This window comes from Aphelocoma coerulescens, chromosome 26, assembly GCF_041296385.1.
Source record: "Aphelocoma coerulescens isolate FSJ_1873_10779 chromosome 26, UR_Acoe_1.0, whole genome shotgun sequence".
In the NCBI taxonomy this organism is placed as follows: Eukaryota; Metazoa; Chordata; class Aves; order Passeriformes; family Corvidae; genus Aphelocoma; species Aphelocoma coerulescens.
Window position 1 is genome coordinate 7,340,363 of NC_091039.1, and position 23,826 is coordinate 7,364,188.

General features: G+C 51.2%; 4 protein-coding genes across 4 annotated transcripts; 2 read left to right on the forward strand and 2 right to left on the reverse strand.

The window, feature by feature from the left end:
* Positions 1-265: 265 nt before the first annotated feature.
* On the reverse strand, positions 266-5,375 carry WDR77 (WD repeat domain 77). Its single transcript, XM_068995870.1, has 10 exons — positions 5,149-5,375; positions 4,857-5,042; positions 4,413-4,554; positions 4,292-4,341; positions 3,914-3,984; positions 3,503-3,557; positions 3,180-3,251; positions 2,982-3,090; positions 2,458-2,526; positions 266-2,113 (listed from the first exon to the last, which is right to left on the reverse strand). The coding sequence occupies exons 1-10, from the start codon at positions 5,351-5,353 to the stop codon at positions 1,954-1,956; spliced, it is 1,119 nt and encodes a 372-aa protein (XP_068851971.1). The 5' UTR covers positions 5,354-5,375; the 3' UTR covers positions 266-1,953.
* A 137-nt stretch (positions 5,376-5,512) lies between these two features.
* Positions 5,513-8,436, forward strand: ATP5PB (ATP synthase peripheral stalk-membrane subunit b). Its single transcript, XM_068995692.1, has 7 exons — positions 5,513-5,630; positions 5,737-5,779; positions 6,205-6,350; positions 6,844-7,007; positions 7,502-7,627; positions 7,760-7,939; positions 8,281-8,436. The coding sequence occupies exons 1-7, from the start codon at positions 5,603-5,605 to the stop codon at positions 8,350-8,352; spliced, it is 759 nt and encodes a 252-aa protein (XP_068851793.1). The 5' UTR covers positions 5,513-5,602; the 3' UTR covers positions 8,353-8,436.
* A 1,745-nt stretch (positions 8,437-10,181) lies between these two features.
* Positions 10,182-12,462, forward strand: C26H1orf162 (chromosome 26 C1orf162 homolog). Its single transcript, XM_068996000.1, has 5 exons — positions 10,182-10,247; positions 10,550-10,661; positions 10,974-11,062; positions 11,472-11,551; positions 11,999-12,462. The coding sequence occupies exons 1-5, from the start codon at positions 10,217-10,219 to the stop codon at positions 12,056-12,058; spliced, it is 372 nt and encodes a 123-aa protein (XP_068852101.1). The 5' UTR covers positions 10,182-10,216; the 3' UTR covers positions 12,059-12,462.
* A 1,851-nt stretch (positions 12,463-14,313) lies between these two features.
* On the reverse strand, positions 14,314-16,913 carry ADORA3 (adenosine A3 receptor). Its single transcript, XM_068995759.1, has 2 exons — positions 15,918-16,913; positions 14,314-15,059 (listed from the first exon to the last, which is right to left on the reverse strand). Exons 1-2 carry the CDS (start codon positions 16,265-16,267, stop codon positions 14,459-14,461), a joined length of 951 nt encoding a protein of 316 aa, XP_068851860.1. The 5' UTR covers positions 16,268-16,913; the 3' UTR covers positions 14,314-14,458.
* Between the last annotated feature and the right edge of the window lie 6,913 nt (positions 16,914-23,826).

The window sequence follows — 23,826 nt, forward strand, 5'->3', positions numbered from 1 at the left end:
TGACCTGCTGTCCCTACGGGCTTCACCATCCTCCACGAGTCTTTTGCCATGTGCTGTTGTGCTTTGCTCAGGTGTGGCAATATGAGAACTTAACATGGTTTAATGTCTGACACTTGAACTTCTCTTTTTAGCTGTGCATGATGGAAACCCATGTTCAGACCCTTGGAAAGAAAAACTTCCTGAAAAGCAGCAGGACCCAGAGCCTGCCTTGCACTAGTGCTGAAGAACTGTAGCACCCTGGCATTGAACAGGAACACGGTGAACATTTATTTAAGAACAGTTTTAATATCAGGGACTGAAATCACAACTTCAACTGTGTGGATGATCTCAGCTGGCTCTTCAGTGCTACAGAAGTGGCCCAGTGAAACTTAAACCCAGTTACAAATGAAAACCATCTTCCAAGACAAGTTTTTCAGAACCAGCACAAGACCTGTTTCAGTACAGCATCAGAGGTCCCTAATAGGGAACTTTGTGGTTCAAGGGGTATTTCTGAAGAAATGTGTCAGTTTTTATAATCATTTACTGTTTCTGGCCATACACTGCTCTAGAACAGGAAGTTGCTCTGTCAACACCTGTATGACACGGGAATTTAAAAAGCAGCAAGTGAGGTTTACAAAGAGTAAATGAGAAAAGTACAGAGCCTGGGAAAGCTTAGTCTGCCTAAAAATTAATTGTGGGCTTTGCACAACTAAACCTATGTGTATGCAGAGATAAGAACTGGAAGCAGTGTACATTTAAGTGCTGCTATCATGCTAAAGAATCAGAGTAACATTCATTTCAACATCATTTTTGTTTCATCAGTCAGGACTTGCTTAATTCTGTCTAGGAAATACTAGGCCAGACCAAGCCATATCTAGAGCAGCAGCAATGCATGCAGAGCAATGACTTTTTCCGGGTAAATATGTTCCAGGGAAACAGCTGAGTTAGAAATGTATGTGGTATTTGACAAAAACACCTCTCAGGGCTCTGTGGAGTCTGTTTTGGGGAGTAGGGGAATGTCCTGTCCCCTCAGTCACCAGCACAAGAGGTCACTTGTCACAAGTGCATGGATCTGGTTTATCACTAAGCAGAGTCTGGTACAGGAGCAAGCACATGACAACTGAAGTCCTTAGTCCAGTTTTTCCCTCAAATAAACCTTTCATTCACAGGTCTTATCCTTGAGTAAGTTGCCTTCAGCACAGAGGAGATGAAACGTGGTGTCAAAGAGCACAGCACCCGCTCCCTCCTGGCTTCCAGCCTCTGACAGTCCCCTCAACTGGCCCTGAGGCCAAGCACATGCTGGCCATCCCAGGATTCCAGCACCACCCCAAAGATGTTTACTCACAGGGCTCCAGCTGGGATCCTCATTTTACATCCTGACTCCAAACACTGGTGTTTTAGACCAGTGCACAACCAGTGCTCACCAGAGGCTCCACACTGGTACTGAGGCCCAACGCTCTCAACCATGTGCTGCATCAAAGACAGCACTGGAACCCTTCCAGTCCTTGAATCCCAACAGGTCTTTTCATTCCACCTGATTTACAGAGCAAAGAACTTGGCTCACGGGTGAGGCTCTCACTTTTACCCAACAAGAGGTGTGTTGCTAACCTCCCCCAAAAGGTTCTATTAATTCCATGGGTAGTCTGGAGAACTGAGGAAGGAATCAAGTATTTTTGACTTTATTTCTATTTTCATTACACCTAATTCCCTGTCTCTCCAAGTCTCCTCTGTGCCTGAAGTCAATTTTTTTCTGAGTAAAACCAAAGTCTTTTATTACAGGAGAAGCCACTCCTGAGGAAAGGGTAAAGCTTGGTTTGTAACTAACTTATGCCTAAATCAAAATTACTACAGGAACCTTCTTAGCCACAAGCTTCAAGGCAGACAACAGACCATCCCCACTCCAGTTCACACACCTGCGACTTCAGCAGAATCAAAGTGATGCCAGGAAGGAACTTGGACCATGAGTTTATAAAACTATTCTTTTACACAGTTGATTCCAGAAGCTTCCCCAGCTGGTATGGGGACAGTGTGATGTAAAACCTGATGATCCCATCCAACTGTAGTGAGCAAGGCATCATCTGAAGGAGACCAGGACAAGCCTTTTACAAAGTCTCGATGAGAACGGTTTCTGAACCTGGAAAACACCAGCACTCCATTAGCCATCAAGCACTGGGAGTATGTGGGCTTGTGCAATCCCTAACTGCTGGTTTGTTAGGATGATGCTCCTCTGCTTAGGAATATTTTCATCTCCAGGTTGCCCAGAGCAGCTGTGGCTGCCCCACCCTTGGAAGTGTCCAAGGCCAGGCTGGACAGGGCTTGGAGCAGCCTGGGACAGTGGAGCGTGTCCCTGCCCATGGCAGGGGGTGGAATGAATGATCTTTGAGGTCCCTTCCACCCCAAACCCCAAGTCTGGGTTTCTGTGTATTAGTAATTAATTCAAGAAGACAACAGCAGTGAGTACATTCTGTCTGTACTTACACCTCTGAGAGGTCTGAGTCAAGAACAGCAACTGAACAGTCTTCACTGATTGAAGCCAGTAAGGGCGAACTAGAGAGAGATGAGAGCATAGTTAGAACAATCAAATACAAGAAATTTTAGGGATAAATTTGTGAAAAGCAGGAGTCTTAGTGATCCTGACCCAGGTACAGCGAATTAACTCACAGAAAATCTTACAAAAATGTTTTCATCAGCATTTGGCAGGGTGCCAGCACACTGAGCGGGAATATTCTATTAGAGTCTGAAAGCAAGTGATCCTTCTTTAACCAGAGGTGATTGTAATTGGAAAAATCCCCACAGCGTGTGGGTGAGTAATTCTGGAACTGCAGAATTCTTGTCATGGACATTCACGGAGTCAGAAGTGAGACAACGTTTGGTTTACTCTGTTCTTTGCTACAATCTCCTTGATAAGATGACCAAAACGGGCACTCATAGGTTTTACTCAGAAATACCTACGGCTGTTAAGGGGGTGCAGCCCCACGTTCTGTGCCAGTAGCACTCGGTACCTGTGTGCAGAGAAAGCAAAGCCCGTGATGCCTCGGGCGTGCACAGCGGCGCTGAGGGCAGAGTCAGGATTCTTTGTGTCCACCAGTGCAACTGTTCCGCTTTCATCACCTGGGACAGAGGGGGAGTGAAGTTACCAGCAAAATCTGTTCTGTGAAAATAATGACCTTGATTTGCCTGGTGAGAGTCAAGATTCTTACCCAAGACAAAGATGTCACTTTTCTGTGGATGCCACATGACTGAGGTAGGGAGGTAATTACAGGCACTGCAAACTGCGAGGGAAGAAACTGGGGTGAGTGTGGAAGGAGGCAGCACAAAGATATTCCTGCTCTAACTCATTTAGCACTGCTACCGCATCACGACAAGTGTTTTAAGCTTATTGTCTGTGACAGTGTTAGACCTCCTTAGGTTTTAACAGGCACATCACTGGATTTAGAGTTAAGACTTAGAAATCAGACATAAAATAATTTATTTCTTCCAACACAAACTCATGAAGAAGCAGTGACTACACACAGAGACATACCAATTCGGGTAGCTGGTTTGGGGCATCTGGTGTCCCAGAGTAAAGTTCTGTTGTCCTATAAATCCAAAAGGAATGAGAAGAATTTTACAATTTCTTTGTGGCATAAATTCAGATTCACTGCTGACTCACAGGCAAAATGACCCTGCCTCTTCCTCTGGGTTAAAATGGTGCTGTCAGTAAGTGCAGCCTTCAGTCATCCCCAGGACAGAACTAGGAGCTCCCAAAATTTGATACAAACCTGTAGGAATCAGCTTGGTAAACTCATTATAAATTTATCAGACTGCAACACTGCAATAATAAAGGTAGGCAGATTGCAACACAAGAGGTGGTTTCTAAGTGCATTAAACTGTCAATACCTAAAGTTAAATCTCATTTCTATGGGGTAGGTTTAGACAATAGAGTGAGCTTTACCTCAGCACAGGACAGGAACACAGTGTCCTTACCAGGACAGGAAGCCACACATGTCACTGCAGCGGAGTGAGCTACCAAAAGCACAAAAGGATAAAGAGCCTCAAAGACTGGATCCAACTTTCCCACATACTCCCAAGGACCTCCAGAGGCACAGCAGTTGGACAAAGAACGGTTTATGCCCAGACGCAGGATAACTTCTGCTCAGCAGCCACCAACTGCTTCCTACCAAAGTGATGAGCTGCCCAATCCAACCACGGCCACAAGTCCTTGTGACAACCCTGAGCTTGAGGGAGCCAGACAAGGGGTTGGGGGGAAAGGATCAAAGTGGGATATAAAGGGGCCTATAAAAAGGAGAGAGGGGGGTGGGTCAGAACTCACCTCTGTAGGAGTGCAGCACCGTTTGCTCCGGGATGTCCCAGACCTTCACGCTGTGGACAAGAGCGAGCAGTGAGCTCCCAGCACAGCCCGGGCACACGGCTGCCAGGCTGGGGACACTCACCAGAAATCCCTGCCCCCGCTGACAGCCTGGGTGCTGCCGGCCAGGACGGACACCGATGTCACGATGTCATCGTGCTCGTATTTACAGAACTTGTTCACGATGAGACTCTCGTTCTCCTCCAGCTCCCACAGCTCCACAGCACCTGGCGGATGCAGGGGGACACCCCCCTCAGTGAAAGGAACACCTACCTTAGTGAAAGGGACACCCCCCTCAGTGAAAGGGACGCCCACCTCAGTGAAAGGGACACCTACCTTAGTGAAAGGGACACCCCCCTCAGTGAAAGGGACACCTACCTTAGTGAAAGGGACACCCCCCTCAGTGAAAGGGACACCCACCTATGAGATGGGGAGGGGGTCACGCACCTCAGAGGAGGGGAACGGGGGGGGACACCCAGCTCAGCAGAGGGGACGCCACCGCCACCCACCTCGGCGGAGGATTGCTTACCGGAGTCGGAGGCCACCAGGATGCCCCTGTCAGCCACCCAGCACAGGTCGGCGACCCCCGCCTCGGTCTGCACGCCGGCGGTGCAGAAGCCCTCGCTGGGGGCGCGCCGGGGCTCCGCGAACACCCACAGCGAGCCGGTCCAGCAGCGCCCGTTCAGCCCGGAGGCGCCCAGCAGCAGGGCCCCGTCTGCGGGAGAGACACGAGGGGAGGCGCGGGGAGCGGCGCGGGGAGCGCCCGGGGAGCGCCCGAGGGTCCCGGGCACCGCGGGCACCCCGCGCCCCCCGCCCGCTACCTGCGCGGTAGTGCGCGCGCTCCAGGTGCCGCTCCATGCACGCGGGCGCGTTCGGCGGGATGTTCCACTCGGGGGCGGCCTCGGCCGCGGGCTCCCCATCCACGGAGGCCACGGAGGCCACGGAGGCCGCGGGAGCCGCGGTGTCGGGCGGGGCGGGCGGCGGGGCCGCCTGGGGCAGCGGCGGCGGCGGCAGCGGCTCCTCCATGGCGGCGGCGGCAGCGGGGCCGGCGGCGCCCCCACGTGTCTCCCGCCGCCGCCTCCTCTCGCGAGAGCGCCCGCCCCGCGCCCGCCCCCCGTGCGCTCTCGCGAGAGCCGCGCCGCCATCTCAGCGCCCGGCGGCGGCGGTCACCGGCGGCGGTCACCGGCGGCGGTCACCGGCAGCAGCGCTCCGGCCGCCGCTCCTCACGGCCCTTCCCGGCCCTTCCCGGCCCTTCCCGGCCCTTCCCGGCCCGCCATGCTCTCCCGCCTCGTCCTGCGCGCCGGTGAGCCGCGGGGAGCAGCGCTCCTCGGGGGGGGAGCGGGGGTGGCTGGCGGGGGGTGTGGGCCGAGCTCTGCCCTGACGCGCTCTCTGCCCTCTTGTCCCCTCAGCCCCCGCCGCGCTCCGGGCGCTGCCGCCGCCCGTCGCCGTGGGGTGAGTACTGGGGGAACCCTTCGGAAACCGGCCGGGATTCGTGCTTAAACAGCGTTGTTCTAGGGTTTTGTCTCTTATTTTCCTCATTCGTGTTGTAGGAGTATAAAATAGGGACGGTGGGGAGGAACTTCTGGAGGTTATTTAGTCCCACCCACTTCCGAAAGGAGGTGTGTCTAATAAATGCCGCCTTTTTCGAATCAGGGGATGGTTTGGGTCGGAAGGGACCTTAAAGCTCATCCAGTTCCACCGCCCGCCGTGGCCAGGGGCACCTTCCACTAGAGCAGGTCCAACCTGGCCTGCCACAGCTTCTCTGGGCACCTGTTACCTACTTATTTAATTGGAAATGTGCTTGAGCCTCGTCTAAGGGTGGTTTGGGTTTATTTTTTTAATAAGAATCATAATGGAAGCATTCTCCTTGTTCACAGGGTGTTGCACACCACAAGACCACTGCACACAACTCAGCAGAGTTTGGCTCCTGTGTCACCTCTGCCTGAGAAGGGAGGAGAAGTTCGTCATGGTTTGATCCCTGAGGAGTTTTTCCAGTTTCTCTATCCTAAAACAGGAGTTACAGGTTAATACAGACTTTTACCATTTTTTGCTATGCTTAGGTGGTTTTGTCCACCCGTTCTGGCTGCGGAAAAGGTAAAATATTAGGGAAAACTAGTATTTTCCATGTGCAGGTTGTGAAGAACAAGCCAATCCAGGACTCCTGGCTCTAAAGTTAGACACCTAATGGTTGAAAGAATTCCATTTATTAATACAATTGATTTTATTGGAAGATTTAGTTGCCTCTTGGTCCTTAAAACATTTAAGCAGGGAATTCTGCATGTTTCTGAATGAGCAGAAGCAGCAAGTCCCATGTCAGGTACAAGCTGCTTCCATTTCTGGTGAGATTCCTTGTGCCACCTTTCCCAGGTGGAGTTGTGACTCTGCTTTTTGTCCTGGTGAAACAGAACACTTCTTCCTGATCTTGTGAGCCTTTAGAGTAGCTCCCTCTTAGGTATTCGAGTTTATTGAGCCTCTTTATGCTTTATACAAATAATGCCGCTTTATTCTTTCTGTAGGGCCCTACATGTTGGGCACTGGCCTCCTGCTTTACCTTCTTTCCAAGGAGATCTACGTCATTAACCACGAGACAGTAGCAGCTATCTGCATATTGACAGTCATCGTTTATGGCATCAAGAAGTTTGGGCCTGATGTCGCCGCTTTCGCCGACAAACTTAACGAGGTGACGAAGAAACTGTAATTAGACTTTGCAGTTGTTAGTAAGGGATGGTTTTGTTAAAGTACAAATGGCTTGAAAGTGGCAGAGAGCAGGGTTAGATGGGATGTTGGGCAGGAATTGTTCCCTGGGAGGGTGGGCAGGCCCTGGCACAGGGTGCCCAGAGCAGCTGGGGCTGCCCCTGGATCCCTGGCAGTGTCCAAGGCCAGGCTGGATGGGGCTTGGAGCAGCCTGGGACAGTGGGAGGTGTCCCTGCCCACGGCAGGGGTGGCACTGGATGGGCTTTAAGGTCCCTTCCAACCCAAACCAGTCTGGGATTCCATGATTGATTGTGAACCCTCATTCTCTTCTCTTGCCACAGCTTAACCTCAGCCCTGGCACAGGGCAGTTCACAGACATTTCTCACAGCTTAATGCGACATTTCAGGATTAATTGTGGATCGCTTGTTTTCCTTGCACCTGACTGTGATTCTGAAGTGTGGAGTTCTTTGTATCTTTCAGGAGAAAGTGGCCACAGCTTTAGCCATGAAGAACGAGGCCATCCAGACCCTGCAGACGGCCATCGAGGAGGAGAAGAAGGAGCAGTGGAGGGTCGAAGGCCGCAGTTACCTCTTTGATGCCAAGCGGGTGAGTGGGGCAGCGCTGCTGCCCAGCCCCAGGGTAGCCTGCCCTGCTGGGGTCCTGGGGCTCCTGACATGTTCTGCTGCTGCTTGGTGTTCCTGCCAGACACGGAGCTCTTGTTTCCTGCTCTGTGTGCAGAACAACATTGCAATGCTGCTGGAAGCCAACTACCGGGAGCGGTTACTGATGGTGTACAACGAGGTGAAGAAGAGGCTGGACTACCAGGTGGCCATGCAGACCCTGAAGCGGCAGAAAGAGCAGGACTACATGATCCAGTGGGTGGAGAAGAACGTTGTTCAGAGCATCACACCTCAGCAGGTACTTGCTGGGTTTTACCTTCTTTACATTGTAGCCTGCACAAAGATTTGCTGTTTGGGGCTCCTGGCTCAGGAGGTGCTGGGTAACCTGGGATAGTGGGAGGTGTCCAGGCCCATGGCTGGGGGTCGGACTGGATGAGCTTTGAGATCCCTTCCAACCCAAACCTTCTGGGATTCCACGCACCTGTGCTTTACTGGATGTGAATCTGTGACTTCATGAGCTGTAATTGCATCCCTCTTAATCAGTAAATTATAGGTCTAAAAAGGTTTATCTAAAATGCACTTAAATGTCTCTTTTGCTTGTTGAAATGTCCTCTGAAGGCTGTTTCTTGTCTCTTGCAGCAGAAGGAGAGCATTGCCAAGTGCATCCTAGACCTGAAGGCACTGTCCAGGAGCACCCATGCAGCTGTGTGAGCAGTCTGAGCCCACTGACATGTCCCAATACCTACTGTTGGAAACTGTATGACTCTAAATATCATTAAACAGACAAAAAAACTCCTCTGCTGTCTTTCACTACTGGCAGTCCCTGCCTGTTTGTGTTTGAAGTCACTGGCTGGTCACACCAACCACTACAGCTGGTTTGTGGTGGGGGATGAGTTGAAACCACAGTGTGTGAGATCGTGCTGAATTCTTTGTTTGGTCTTGAACACATTCAGAGACACAGAACTTCACAGGGAAAAAATCTGGTGCTAAAGCTGATCTGTGTGCTAGAATTCTGTGTGGTAACAACTGCAGATACCTGCTGCCCTTGTACACATGTTCGAAAGTCAGGATGATTTGTGCTCCCATTCACCTGGCCCCGTGCTTGGAGGGGCTCTGAGTGAGTGTCCTTGTTTCCTAGAGGAGCTGGAAACCCCCTTTCACCATAACGCCTTGTGTAGTGTTGAGTGTTTGGGTGCTGGGAGAAGAGTGATCTGGCAGAAAATGTGTCAAAAGCTCCTGAAAAACTTGTCCTTAGCTGGCTTTGTCAGTAGTCAGTTTAAAACGGGGAAATAAATGGGTAAGTTTATTGAGGGGTTTTTCATCTCTTCATTTCCTTTTTGTAGGGAGCTTTTCCCTGAAGGAATTCGTTAAAACTCCAAAATCCCAGCAAAGCACACACACGAATAAACTCCTCCCGTGTGCTGGGATGGGATTTACCCAGCCCATAAACCCAGGTGGGCAGACTGGGGGGTGCCTGCAATCCTGTTTCTCAGTGGGGTTATAAGAAACACGGGTTTCTACACTTTTCAGTGCATCAGTTCACCAAAATGGTGTTCTTTAGAGGCAAGAGCCTTACTTCAAGCCAACCTAAGCTGAAGCTGCCTTACTTACTTTATTTAGATTAACAGTTCCAGAGAATGCAGGTGTCTTTCATGGTTTCCTGTTTTTTGTCAATTTAAATAAAAAGTGAAGTTGCTCAACTTCCACAATTGTGTAAGCTCACATCTGATTGACATTTGAGCTTTTAACTGGTGTAACAGATTCTTCTCACAAAGCAAGGGGTTGAACTGGTGTGCTGACGCTCGGGGAGTTTTCCAGCAGCACTTCATGGTGGGAGGTAAGAAAGAGCTGTATCATTTCTTGTTTCTTTTTTTATTGCAAACACAGCACCCCATGAGGTTTGGTGTGGGAAACTGGGAGGTTTCATGGTTTGACTCCTCTGGAATGTGGGCAACAATGGGATACAGTAGGAAAAGTGGCAGCAGCAGAGAACAGGGTGTTTATTTTCATGTTACTGTAATATTTTCGCATTATTCACCACATGAAGTTTGCAGAGCATGTGGTGAGAAATGCCAGTGTAGGGATTTTGTAGTAGAATATCTTTAAGAATCCCTATCTTTAAGGTTCCACCCCCCAATTTGAGAAGAAAGTTACTGTTCCTGGTTTGGTGGGAAAGTCAATTTAACTTAAACAGAAACATCAAGGGAGGAACTTTTCAAAGCTGCTGCTGATTATGAAAATGTTCATATGGTTTTAGCTGCTGCAAAAATAATCCTGTAGGTCCTTTTAGTTATTAAACATCTTCCATTCTTTGGGTGGAGAAGGCACCGTGCCCACCAAGGAGCAGTGAACTCGAGTGGGCAGGAACAAGACACTGGGAAGGGGTTGATGCTGAAGAACTGCCAGGTTTGTGCCACTTTCATAAAATTTCCAAGAAATGGATAGAAACTAAATCAAGTCTCTTGAGTTGGAAGAGGGTGGGAGGTTTGTTTTGCTCATGTGCATTTGTATATAAATATAAAACTCTTCTCCCTTTCTTTCAGTTTCTCCTCCTGTCAGTTAATGCTCTGGGAGAATGGGAGGCTCTTCCTCCAAACCGACTCCAGGTATTTTATTTTGTAAGGAATTTCCTTGGCTGCAGCATTCCTGACTGAGGTGATGTCCTGACCCAGGGGCTGCTGTGGGGGAGGCTCAGCAGCCGGGGGTGTTTGGGGAAGAACTGCATGGCTGCCAGAGGCTGCCCAGCACAGTCATCGTCTGAACAGCTGAATTTTCCTGTCTGGTGGTTCTGCTTTCAGACAGACCTGTACAGACACAGGTCTCCATGTGGGGCTAGTTGCTTGCAGTACTACTGGAGAAAGTTGCACATTTTAAAACAAGTTCGTGATTTCTTTTTTTTCTACTGCAGTTGCACCAGAACCCATTTCCACTACTACCACTGTCCCTAGCACCATCCACAGCACTGCCCACACCCCTGCAGATGATCTCAGAGCTGCGGAAGTCAGATGCTGGATTAATACGTAAATGTTCCACCTTTATTTCCTGACTTCAAACCCAGAGTTTCCTGAGACTGCAGCCTCTTCCTGCAAGGGAAGGGTCATATATCACATATTTAACATCTTGGGGGTTTAAAATTTGGTTAGAATTTCCTAGTCTGTGCACTGGGTGGGTGATTCCTAGAGATGCTCAATGCAGATACACACCTGTTGATCTCATGGGGCTTGGGATAAACGTGTTACACTCCAAACAGTTTGGTGAATTTGAGCACTACTGATGCTTCAACCCCTCTGTCATAACTGGGAATTCTGACAGGATTTTCTGTGTATCAACAGGCATGAAATACTGTTCATGTCACTGGCCTTCCTCTCTGGCGTCCTCCTGACTGTCCTGGTTTTTGCACTCATCTCCTTAGTCAGGAAAAGTAAGTGGCACAGTTGAGGGCATAACAGCAGAGTGATGGTGACTGCAGAAGGTACTTAGAAAGTGGCACAAATAATGCCTGCCTTGAATAACTCTGTATTGATGAACAGCTCGTCTCTGGCAGGAGTTGTTTTCAGGACTTAACTTTGCCACTGATGAGCTGTGGAGGCTTTTGTTGGTTGTGGTCTTTTCTCATCCTAATCCTGGCCGCACTGAATTCCTCAGTCCCTTTCACCCTGGCCACTTCCAAGAGGTGTGCAGGGACTGGGCAGCCCAGCTGCCACTTTGCTGTGCAGGTCCTTGTCAGAGTTTGCACATCACCTCTCTGTCACCCCCTCTCCAGCCTCCCTTGCATTGCTGTGACCAAGCACAGTGCAAACAGCTGAGACTGGGATCCCTTTCCTTCCTAGTTTATAAGAGACCCCACCAAAATTTACAAGAGGAAGATTTCTCCCAGATGGCAGCCGAGGACTGTGCTAGGAGCCCCCAGGTAAATGTCACAACTGTTATTTCTAACACTTTATGCAGATATTTCACATTATGGACAGTGGGGTAAATATTCATTGGGGTGGGAGGGAGAAAAGTCGCCTTTGAGACTCGACTGTTACTCAGCAGTTCTTTTGACAAGGAACTTCAGGGGTTCTGGGGCTTACCTAAACCACAGACTAGGCGGGGTAGGAGAAATATTTTTAAAGAGGAAGCATTTCTGCCATTTTCCTCTGTGATATTAATTCTTTGGAAGCTCCTAAAGGAGACTTGACCCAGAACTCTGAGCCAGACTGGCCAGTGGGATGAACCAGCATTTACCAATTTCCTGCATGCAGGGACAGGCTGTTTATGGTGTGTGGTGTTGAGGACAAGTTAAAAGTGGGAAATTCCTGCTGACCTGCAGTGCTTGTGCACGGTCTAATGTCTGTGGCTTCTCTCACATCCCCAGAATGAGGTGACCTACAGCACTCTGGTCTTCCAGCGGGGCCGGACACCACTGGCTGTGTGATGAAGAAGTTCTGAGTGAAATAAAAATGCTCCCACTTTCTGGACATCAGAAGCCACCAGGATGTTACACCAAGGCCTGCTCTGGGAGTGCCCCCATGCCCTCTGTAACACAGCTCTTTTTGTAGTTATGACAGGAAATTGTCTCCTGTTCCAAACTGGCTGCCAATGGCTGTGGGCAATTTGAGGTTTTCTATACAGGATTTCCTCATTTGTAGAGATCTCCATGCCCTTGTAAAGTTTCCGTTTGTGAGAACTACCAGAGAGAATTGAGAAATGAAAATGTTTTTCTGCATCTATCCACGTCTGTGCCCTTGTGTCTCCCTTTTCTGTCACCAACTCTAGCATTTTCTGTATTTTTTTTTTTTTAATGCCAAGTGCTCTGCTTAGTTATTTTCTGTTATTGACGTGATGATAATGAAATGTTTGTATGCAAATCTCTGCTTTCAGGTTGGGTCCCGTAAAAGAAATGCACAATCAGTGTGACAGTCAAAACCTCTGGAAATGTTCATTCACGTGTCATTACCCCGAGCGTTCTAAGTACAGTGTAAAAAAGTTAAAACTCGTTCCCTTTTCATGAACCGGGGCTAAGTTACCACGAGCGGCTGTGCCAGAGCAGCCCCGCAGGAGCCGGGCTGGAGGTGCCGCCTGATGGCAGCACCAAGCCGGGGATGCCGCAGCTCCCTCGGCTGCTGCTCTGCCTCCCAGCCCCGGTACCAGCGCCGGGGATGCCGCAGCTCCCTCGGCTGCTCCTCTGCCTCCCAGCCCCGGTCCCAGCGCCGGGGATGCCGCAGCTCCCTCGGCTGCTGCTCTGCCTCCCAGCCCCGGTACCAGCGCCGGGGATGCCGCAGCTCCCTCGGCTGCTCCTCTGCCTCCCAGCCCCGGTACCAGCGCCGGGGATGCCGCAGTTCCCTCGGCTGCTGCTCTGCCTCCCAGCCCCGGTACCAGCGCCGGGGATGCCGCAGCTCCCTCGGGTGCTGCTCTGCCTCCCAGCCCCGGTACCAGCGCAGGGGCTCCAGCTCCGGCAGCTCCACTGGGCTGTCCTGCCTCCTCCTCACAGCAGCTGCTGGAATCTCGGGGAACAACTGAAAAGTGTGGCCAGACGCTCTGATGCTCTGAAATGTGGGGCGTGGTGGTGTGGGTTTGGCCACAGACTGCTGTGGGTGCCACAGACTTTCACAGGGTCAGCAGAACAACTCGTGGTCTTTGTTTTGCTGTTATCTGCCCTCACCTCAGTCATGGCAGTTTCTTCAAACTCTCTTTAATAAAGAAAACGTGGGGAGCGTCTCCCTCCCTCGCTGGAAGGTGAGCTGTGGGCTGGGGTCCCTCGGGTGAGCAGTCAGCTGGCTGGGACTGCTCTGTTTGCAGCTTGCTCTTGCTGCTCTCTGTTCTTCCTCCATATCCTTGTGCCTCATTCCCTTGGAGTTTGCCAGGCAGCCTGCCAGGAATTCGGTGCAGGGTCACTCCCTCTTCCCTCAATTTGTCCAAAACACATCAGCAGAGGTCCCCGTGCATCATTCTAACAAATAACTCTCTGCTGTTTAGGCGGGACCTGCTTTTCTGCTGAAAGCGATCAGGTCCATCAATGATCACAAGAGATCCTGCAGTAAGTTCCGATGTTCTTGTGCAGTGGCTTCCTTTGCCTTGTTTATTTATAGAGCTGAGCTGTGTCACTGGGCTGGGCTTTGGCCTGTGACAAGGGTTACATCAGATAAGAGATGAGATGCCTGATCTCAGCTAGGGAACAGATGCCAACACTCTATGATAAGAAACAGAATGATGTGCTCCCTTTTCTGCTTTTTCTAGACCTCTTTTATTATTCAAAGATGGAGAAAAAAAGAGCCTGGCCTTTAACAACCTCTTTTCAGTTTGTTCCCTAAAAATGGGCTGTGTCAGCTGTGGTGTAACAATTACTGCAACTTCTGTGCCATCCCAGGCAGGACATTGACTGAAACTGGGCAGGTTTTTTTGATTGTCATGGGAAGACTCAGCAGGTTGAATTAATGTAAAATCCATCTAATATTTATTATTACTCATGAAAATGTGACAACACTGGCTGAAGCTCAAGCTGACCAGACTCAAGTTTAGTCTAAATGGACAGACAAGACAAATGGTGTGAGAACAGTCAGTGAGCTTGTGAGCTGCTGTACTGTGAACAGAAAAGAACACATCCTATTTTTCAATCAACTCAACCAATCCTCATGTTAAAAAACCCCAAAACCCTCAGCACGAGACAAAATTTCCATCTTCTGTGTTTAGAGATTTTATTACATAAAGACATATATTCACACACAGCTTCAGAGTAGTCTCAGAGCTCCAGGTTGCTGCAGTTTCCCGAGAGTTCCTTAGCAAAGCCAGGTGGTTTATCAATGGTCTGGTACCTACTGGCAGGTTCTACCTTTGTTTATGACTCTGGGTCTGTTGTTTGCTCTTTAAGAGCTGGGTCTGGTTTTTCGCACAGGATATAGGTCCTTAAAATTAAAAGGTACGTGGTTTTGAACTTCTTTATCTTGCAGGCATAGATAATGGGGTTCATGGCAGAATTGGCATGAGATAAGAGGATTCCCAAGTACATCAAATACGGGGGGATCTGAGACTCGGGGTAGAAATAGGAAACGCAGTTTATAATGCACAGAGGCAACCAGGATATTGCAAACAGGAAAAGAACAAGTGCAAGAGACTTGGCTGTCTTGAACTCCTGGCCATAGAAAGCCCCAGCCCCTCTCACACTGGTCCCTTGGCTGAGCTTCGTGCGGATGATGTAGAAGATCTCGGCATACAGAGCACACATGATGAGCAGGGGCACGAGGGTCCATGTGAAGAAGCAGAAATACACCATGTAATCCATCCTCATCACGGAGATGAACCGGCACCTGAGGAAGCTGGAGCTCCTTGAGTCTGCCTTGTTCCAGCCAAACATGGGGACAAGCCCTCCCAGCAGGGACAGAGACCAGCACAGCCCCAGGGCCCACCAAACTCTCCTCTCTGTTGTGATTATTTTATATCTGTAGGGGAAGAAATCCCAGGTCATGTTAAAGACAAGTGCTTTAAAGTAGTTAAGGGTGAACTCGCCTGTTCAGCTACTGCAGGATCATTGTTAGAAAATGAAGCATTAACTTTTTTTGTGGGGAAACCAAATTTTATCTTGAGAACAAGCCCCAACTGTTCATTTGTAACAGTTACTTTGCAGCATCAGTAAGAACTGGACTTAAGTTCCCTTGTTTAAAATTGGATTTCTTCACCTATTTTATTTCTTCTTTCATTATGATCTTAGTTCTCCTCTTGCCAGGATATTGCTTTGCTGCAGTCCTATCTTATTTCTTGGCTTCCTTGGGTGTACCTTCCTCTTTATACTTGGTTTATGCCATTTGTAGGATTAAAATTCATTCTTGAGCTTCACAGGTCCTTTCCCATTATAAAATATGACTTCTTGGATGCTTGAGGTTATGCTTTGCTTTTCTAGCTTTTGTACTTTTCATTTAAATGTAAACTTTAGTAAACTGTTAATGTTTGTTACTACTTTTGTATTTTCAGCAAGTACTAAAAGGAACTTTATTTAAAAGACAAGCCTCAGAAACCCAAAGAAACTTGTAATACGCTCAGCATCCTGTGCAATTAACCAAAGTGGTGAAAATTCAACAGTCTGCCCAGAGACACATCCTGTGACCAAATTCTGATCGGTGATAACACCTGGTAACACCGAGCTGTTCATGAGCACCCCCGGGCCTCTGGAAAGCTCATCTCAGGTGGGCTTTGAGGCACAAGCATCCACTTCAAGTAATTATTGGTTAGAAAGGGGCCAGGCTAAGGAGGACAGAGGAGGTGGGGCAGAAGCTGGGCAGAGGAGCCCGAGGCAGCCTCACCTGGTGGGCAGCTTCACTCGCAGGTACCTGTCGATGGCGATGGCCAGCAGGGACAGGATGGAGGCGTTGGTGAACACCACCATGAGGCAGCACATGAAGAGGCAGCTGTAGGAGGGCACGGTGATGCCCAGGCTCACCACAATGGCCAGGGGCATGACCAGGAGCCCCACGGCAATGTCGGCCAGCGCCAGGGACGCGATGAAATAGAGCGTCGTGTTCTGGAACGCCGCGTTCAGCCTCACCACCCAGATCACCAGGATGTTGCCCAGAGTGGCAAACAAAGCCACCAGGCACTCGCTGCCAATGTAAATCGCATCCAGGCTGCTCAGGGCCAGGCTGTTGTTTGGCATCGTGAGCTCCTGCAGCTGCTCCCTCGCCGGCTGCAGCTGCGGAAGGAAATGCAGGCATCGATGGCCACGTGTGGGATCTTCAGTGTCTGCTGCTCGCTTGTTCTAGAGACGCTCCAACATCCAAACCTCTGCACTATTTCATGTCCTCAGCACCCAGGCAGCAAATCAGCTGTTGCCTCCCCCAGCTGCAGATATCTCAGCATCCAGGTACTGTTCCCCTCTCTGGAGACCCCTCCTGAAGCTCACTGCATCCCTTCAGCAGCCTCGAGTCAGCAAAGTGCCTTGGGAAGGAAGCTATCTTCAAGGGAAAGGACAGACAGCCCTTCTTACCAGGAACTTATAAAGAAATAGTTCTACAGGTTCCTCTTACAAGCCGTTTTAGAAGTCAAAAATGTCAACAGCAGTTGGCTGCAAAGCTGCCACTTATCACTCCAGTTAATCTGTCCACAGTCACTATCACAACTGAGGCAGCTCAGGGGTGTTGAAGGCAGCTGCATTAAAAACCGAAAGGCTCATGGGTGAAGGTAAGGACAGGGAGAGGTCACTGTCGTTACCAACGCGGCAAAGCAGACTTGAGTGGGGAAAGAAATAACCCCAATCAAATCAGAGTAGGACAACGAGAAAGAAAACCAAGTTGTAAAGGCAGAGGGCGGGCGCTGGAGCAGAGGCTCCGCCCTGTGAGAACGCCCTGACCCGGCTGGACGGGGCGGCTGGAGCTGCAGCCGGGGGATGGAGCAGCCGCTGCGCAAGCGGGGTTTGCAGCAGCGCTCGGGTTTAACAGCTCTGGCCCTGCCCATCCCTTTTCCTCCGAAGGCAGGTGCTTTCCCGTGGGGACACTGTGTCCGAGAGCGATGCCACCGAGCCCAGCTGGGGTCAAATGGAGGGAGGGGGGTTCCACCCAGTACCCCCTGTTCCCACCGGGTTCCTGCCGGAGCAGGCACAAGGTGCTCTGATACTCCTCAGGTGCTTCCTCACCAGGCAGCATCTGTTTCCTGTCCTAAATATGACAGAGCCACGGTGCTGGACTGCTGTGACTCCTCTGTCACCAAAGGAGGATGAGCCTGTGCCCTTCTGCTGCCCCTGCCCCGCATGAGCACGGCTTTCCCTCAGCCCTGGGGTGCTGTGGGTGCTGCATCCCTTCCTCGGGCCCTGCATCCTCCTTCGGGGGCACTCGGCCCTTCTCCCAGTGCTCTCCTTCAGCCCCAGGCTCAGGAAACACAGGGCTGGAGGTTTTTACAGCTTGCAAAGTGATTAAACACTCCGTGCAGAGGAGCCAAATGGGGCCGAGCGTGGGCTCCGGGAGCAGTTTGGTGTGACCCAGCCCGAGGTGCCGCTCAGGAGAAGCCCAGCCCTGGCTCTGCTGCCAGCCAGACCTGCGAGCGAGCTGCAGCGGGGCTGTGGGGCAGCACCTGAAGGCTTTGGTGCAGATTAGGATTCCAAGGCGTATTTTTAGGTGCCGTTATTGAGCTGAGGCGGCGGAGCCTGTGGAGAGGCGGCTCCAGGAGCAGCCCGGGCCGGGCAGGTTGGCATCAGAGCCGGGCGGGTCCCGTGCGGCAGCACCCGGGGATGTCACAGTGAGATGGGCTAAAGGGCTTTCGGATCCCGGCCCCCGAGCACTTGGTGGTTTTGCCATTTCAAGGCCGTACTCGGCTTGCTCCTTTCTTGGATGGCTCCAGCGAAAGGCTTCCAGCTATTCCCCAGGGATCCTCCTACATCCTGGTGAGATAAGGATCAGGAAGGGAAGGTCTCTGCAATCTCAGCTGCGGCTTTGAGCACAGACTCCCTTTTCACTTCGGGGGTGGAGGGGAGGAGAACAAATTTGCTAAAAGAAAATTATTTCTAAGTGACACACAGAAAAAAGAAATATCCCACAACGATGAACTTATCGTGTGCGTCAACAGCAGCCACGGCCGCCTTTGTCCTGGGCAGAGCACTTGCAGGGAGGACAGAGCGGTCTCCTCGAAGGCAAACTCCCCGTAATGCCCTGCCTGGGGCCCAGTGGGGGCTCGGGGTCCGGCTGACCCTGAGCCTGCGCTCACACAGTGCCAGGGTGTCCCAGCCACAGCCGCCCTCTTTGCTTTGGGACAACAGTGTCCCCTCTTTCCTTACATCCCAGCAGCTTCTGCTCCTGTGCCAGAGTCTTTTTCTGGATTTCAAAATTTTATGTTTACTTTATAGGAAAAAAACCCAAGTAACTGATAAACCAAGAGGTGGCGAGTGGCGAGTTCTGTCCTGGCTCTTTCCTGCCTGGGAAGGAAGTGAAAGCAAGGCAGAGAGAGGATGTGAATGTGGAGCAGAATCACATGTGGTGTGACAGAGAGTGATTGTGGTCTGGGGAGTAACGAGCCAGAATGAGAGGCTGGAGCCTGGTGTGGGGGACAATGTCCTGTCACTGTGCCTCAGTTTCCCCATCTGTGGTAAAAGGAGGGTTAATCTGGTCTACACAGAGCTGGGAAGGGCTGGACAGGAGCAGGACCCTTTTGGTTTCCCTCTGAAACTCCCAATTCGGGATTTTTTCACCCACCCCTCCATATGGGGGCACAGTGATGTTGGAAAACTGCTGCTGGGATTTCTTGCAGATGCAAAAACCTGAAGAAACCCCTGGCACACACAGAGCTGTACTGAAAAGCAAAGTTCACTGTCCTTAGAATGCAGGGTTGGTTCCAAAGATGATTTCAACTGCTGTCAAGAGCAAATTGTCAGAGGAGAATCAGATCTGGAAAGCTGCTCTTCCCTTCCACATCCCTTTCCCTGAGCTTGAACTGTGCTGGGGCTCGGATTCTCCTGGTGACTCACCAGACTGTTTGGAACAGCCAGAAAAGGTGCCAGGGCCTCTTGGCTCCTGTCTGCCCTCCAGGGCAATACCGGGCAGAGCCTCAGCCTTGGCTGGCCCTGGGTGCCACTGAAAGCAGGGCAGGCAAGCAGGGAGAGTGTGGAACCCCAGGCTGGGTCACTCTGGAGTCTGGAGCTGCAGATGGTGCTGGGACATGTACTGGTGTCCAGCTGTGGACGGAGCCCTTGGACCCCTGACCCTCAGCACCTCTGCTCCACCCTGCAGCACCAGCACGTGCAGTCCATGGCACTGGGACCCCATGGCACCGTGACCCATGGCACTGGGACCCACGGCACTGTGACCCATGGCATGTGTGACCCCATGGCACTGGGACCCATGGCATGTGTGACCCATGGCACTGGAACCCCAGCCCTCCGGGACAGCCTCAGCCAGGGTCTCACACTGGAGAGATCAGGGCTGGTTAAACGCTGTTAAGGTGTTAACCACGGATAACCTGCACCTCTGGCACTCCCTCGGTGCCATCCCTGCCCGCCATCCCTGCGGGCACAGCCAGACACATTCACGCTGCCCGAGATGCTGCTGCAGGACTGGCACCTGCACTCAGGACACAGCAGGAGCCTGTGCAGTCCTCACGCTCCCGGTGTGGCTCTGCCCCGCTGGATTCTGTGGCTTTGGATTTCAAACCTGCCGAAAGCCGGGAGGGAGCTGCGTGCTCGCTGCTCCTGCTGAGCTCGTCGGGGAGCGCAGGGCCCGTGTGGGAGAAGCCGGGGCTGTCAAACCAGTACGGCCCAGGGGCTTTGCCGGGCAGACGGGCGGGATGCAGCAGCCGGAGCTTTGAAACTGCTCCCGCCTGCCACCCCTGGAATTCCAGGTACAAACAGGGAAGGACCGCAGGGACAGGGGTTTGGACAAGTTATATTTTTTTGTGTTTTTAAAATTAATTGCATTATAACTGGAGGTTTTTTAGAGCTTTCCTTGGGTGTGGCTGTGGAATGGGTGCAGCTGCAGCCCGGGCAGAGCAGCCGGCACAGGACCCGTTTGATGCCAGCTCCACTCCTGCACACGGGAATGATCCCTGCCAGCCCGTGGGAGCAGCCATTCCCTGGTTATCCAGTTCTTCCTGCCCCAGACTGTTCCTGTCTCACAGCACCCGGGGCTGGGAATGAACTGTGCCATACCCGGTGTTCTCTGCTGACTTGGGAAATGCAGCTTTTTGGAATATTTTATTCCCAGAGCTGCTTTCCCAGCTTGTTGCAGAGCAATGCAGAGACGTCACCCAGCAGTCTGGAGAGACACCTCCTGCGTGTGAGGAGAGGAAATCACCTCAGCCTGTGTTTAACAGCCTCTCTGCCTGGCCCTGGAAGGTGACAGCAGATCCAGGATCCCACTGGAGACTCCTCTGCACAGCACAGAACTTTCCATCCTCGCTTTTCATTAGAGGCTGTTCTAAAATTCCGTGAAAATGGCACACAATAAATCCTGGGGAGATGAAAGGGAGGTTTGAGCTGGCAGGAGGTTCTTTAGAGAGGCTCTGTTTACACAAATTGTCTGGCTGACAGGAGAGAAACTGTTTTGACATTTTATAAACTCTTCCACTGATAATTTTGCATCTCAGTACAGCAAGGCTGGGGGAGGCAGGACGGGGTGAAACAACAAAGCCAAGGCCCTGAGCTCCCTTCCCAGCTCTTATTTTTGAACACTAGCAAATTATTTAACTGCAAAGCACTGCAAAGTAGCCTTTCTCTGAAAAGAAAGGGAGGAAGGTGCCATTATCTCACAGATGAGCATCCACAGGAGGGGACAAGGCACCTGGCACAGGCAGCACCCACTGCCACTGCCCTGCCCATCCCCAGGACTTGAGGACATGGGGTGTAAAACCCATTTAGCAGCTTCTCCAAATCAGTTTGTCTCCAACAAGGGTTGAGTGAACACTGCCAGAAATGTGTGGCTCTATCAGCTGCAATAAGTGTATGTGCTTGATACGGGGTCACTGAATTACTCTGAATTTTGAATGCTCAGTGGCATCTCAGGCTATAAATGTCCCAGATTAAATGAATATTACCAAGGTATTTCCTAAGATTCCTAAGAACATTTCCTAAGATTTTGGGTTATCCTGTGCAGGGCCAGGAGTTGGACTGATGATCCTTGTGGGTCCCTCCCAGCTCAGGATATTCTGTGATTCTATGAATATCTTGCTGTAATTTATTTATGAAACATGACTCACTCTCTGACTGGCTTTCGTGGACTAATTCATCATTGTCAGCATGACTGGGGGGGGGATCTTATATTTCCTCTGGATATCTTTTAAGTGCTTTTTTCCTGCCTTTATTTCCATAATCAAACCGAGATCTTATTTATAGTACCACCATTTCTGTCTGGGTAAGCCCAGAGTGGCCCCAATGGCTTAACAGGATTTATTTACTCCAGCTTTACACGGGTGTAACGAACAGAGGGATTTGGTCCTGTGGCTGCACTAATCCTCTCCGAGGTGGAAGCAGAGGCTTTCCCCTGAGGAACAGTAATTCCAAATGAACAAATTAAACCCCACAGGTCCTTTTGGAGGGGGAAGGAGCTGATGGCTCAAACCAGAGAGGTGAGAGGTCCCAATCCCCACGCTGATCCCACACAGGCTTCCACAGCTGGTTGGTCCCTCTGGCTTGGGCTCTGCAGGGAAGTTCAGTGATACCAGATGTTGATGGGCCTTGGAGCAGAGAAGGAATGAGGGAGGCTCAGTTCCCACCTCACATCGGGACCCAGAACCAAGGGCAGTCACACACAAAGCTGCTGGTGAGGAAGGAAAGCCCTTGGGGCTTTCTTTGATCAAAGATGGACTGGAAACAAACCATTCTCCAGGGAAGTGGTCCTGAGAGGTGCCTGGAGTGTCCCCAGGAGCTCGGCTGCACCAACAGGAAGATGAGCTGGAGGCAGCCGGGCTCTGGGGGCCAACACAGCCCAGGTTTGCCAGGGAAGCTCTTTAGGAAGGAAGCATTGTTTATACCTTTTTATTTTTAATGTACGTATATTTGGATCCAACCTTTTCCATGATGGATGGCAGAAATCAAGGCCTCTTTTGTTCTACAATTAACTCAGAGATGTTTTCTGGTTCCTTAGCAAAAAAAGGAATTTATTTTTCCTTACAACAAAGCACACACAGAGCTCTCATTGCTGTAGAAAACTGTTGTTAATTACACTTATTGCCAGGATTGGTGCCCTGATCTGGGGGGAAATAAAGTGTTCCTAAATACTTGCTCTAAGTTTTGGAGCCTCACAATGATGTATCTGGAGCTTGCCCCTAAGATCTGTCTGGAGGAATCACAACACACTCTGCAGTGGAAGGGAATTTAAACCGAGCGTGTTCCCGGGTAAATAATAACACCACAACCTGTTCCTGGTGTGAGGGGGAGATTTAGCAGCTCCCCTGGGCCGGCTGCACCTCCAGAAGCAGCATGGGAAACGCAGGTCTGGAAGGACAGGGAGATAAGGTGTTGTTGTTTCCATCTCCTCAGCTCCTCGTCACTTCCACTGCCATCCAAACACGTGGGGGAGGAAACTGCTGAGTTGGGCTTTGCTCATTTGGCAGATGGGAAATGAAAACTGTGCTCGCTCAAGGTTTCCATGAGGGGCTGGAGCAGGGAGAGCCCGGGACCAGGGCAGCCGGAGCGGGATCTGTGTGAGCAGGGCAGGCAAGGGCAGGCAAAGGCTCCTGGTGAAGGGGCAAGAGTGACCAATCGCCAGGAGACCCCAAGAGCCCCTCTGGGGTCAGAGCAGAGGCAGCAGCGTGCCTGGAAGGTCCCAGTCGGAGCCACAGGAGAAGGGAGAGCGGCTCCGTGGCTCTCGGCCAGCCCGGCCGGGCGGCTCCGGGCACAGGCTCAGCGCGGAGGGGCTGCAGCCCGAGCTGAGCATCCCTCAGCCCCTGCCCAGGGCTGCAGGGCACGGAGCAGAGTGCGAGAGCACAGAGCTGCTGCCGGGGCTGGGGACGTGCCCCAGGACAGGAGCCACCAGGGAGATCCTGTCAGACTGGAATGCAGCTCCTCGCCACAACACACAGCCCAGGCAGTGAAACAAGTGATCAAATGCTCTGATACCTCTGCGGTTTCTGTAACTCTGGAGAGACAAGTGGAGATTTCTGTCATTAAGGCAACCTTAAGAACCGGCCCCTATCTCCCCAGGAGCTCAGCTCCCATCCTGGTTTATCGAACGGGACAGCAGCTCCTGGGACACTTTCTGTCTGTTTAGAGTAAAAGTGATCTCTGGCAGATAAATACCCTCATCCCTGCCATGTTTGTTCCCTGAGAAAACAGCCCTGGGAGCTCCATCCCAGCCCTCCCACCAAGCAGATGCAACGCTGGGGACTTGCTCCTTGTGCTCTGCCTGATGGAGCAGGGCTCAGTCCGACATCCACCCATGTTTTAGTGGGAAGCCACGGCTGTAGGTGACTCCAAACCTGGCAGTTTGTCCCCACCCTGCTCAGGTCACTGCTGGCCTGAGTGCTGTGGTGTCAGTTCAGCTTTTTTCCCAATCTCTCCCATAAATGCTGAGACAACTTCAGTCCATGAGCCATAATCTTCCCTGTCCGGGCCGGCTGCTCCTGGCAAACCCATCTGGTGCTTTTCTCGCATCAGATGCAACTGTTTTATCTTTGCTCCCTTCCATTGCTAAACACGGGCTGGGAGACAAGCTATTTTCAACTGCATCTGCTGTTATTTATGCAAACACTTTCTTTTCAAAGGGCAACAGAGGGAAGCGTTGGAAGCCAAAGCACACC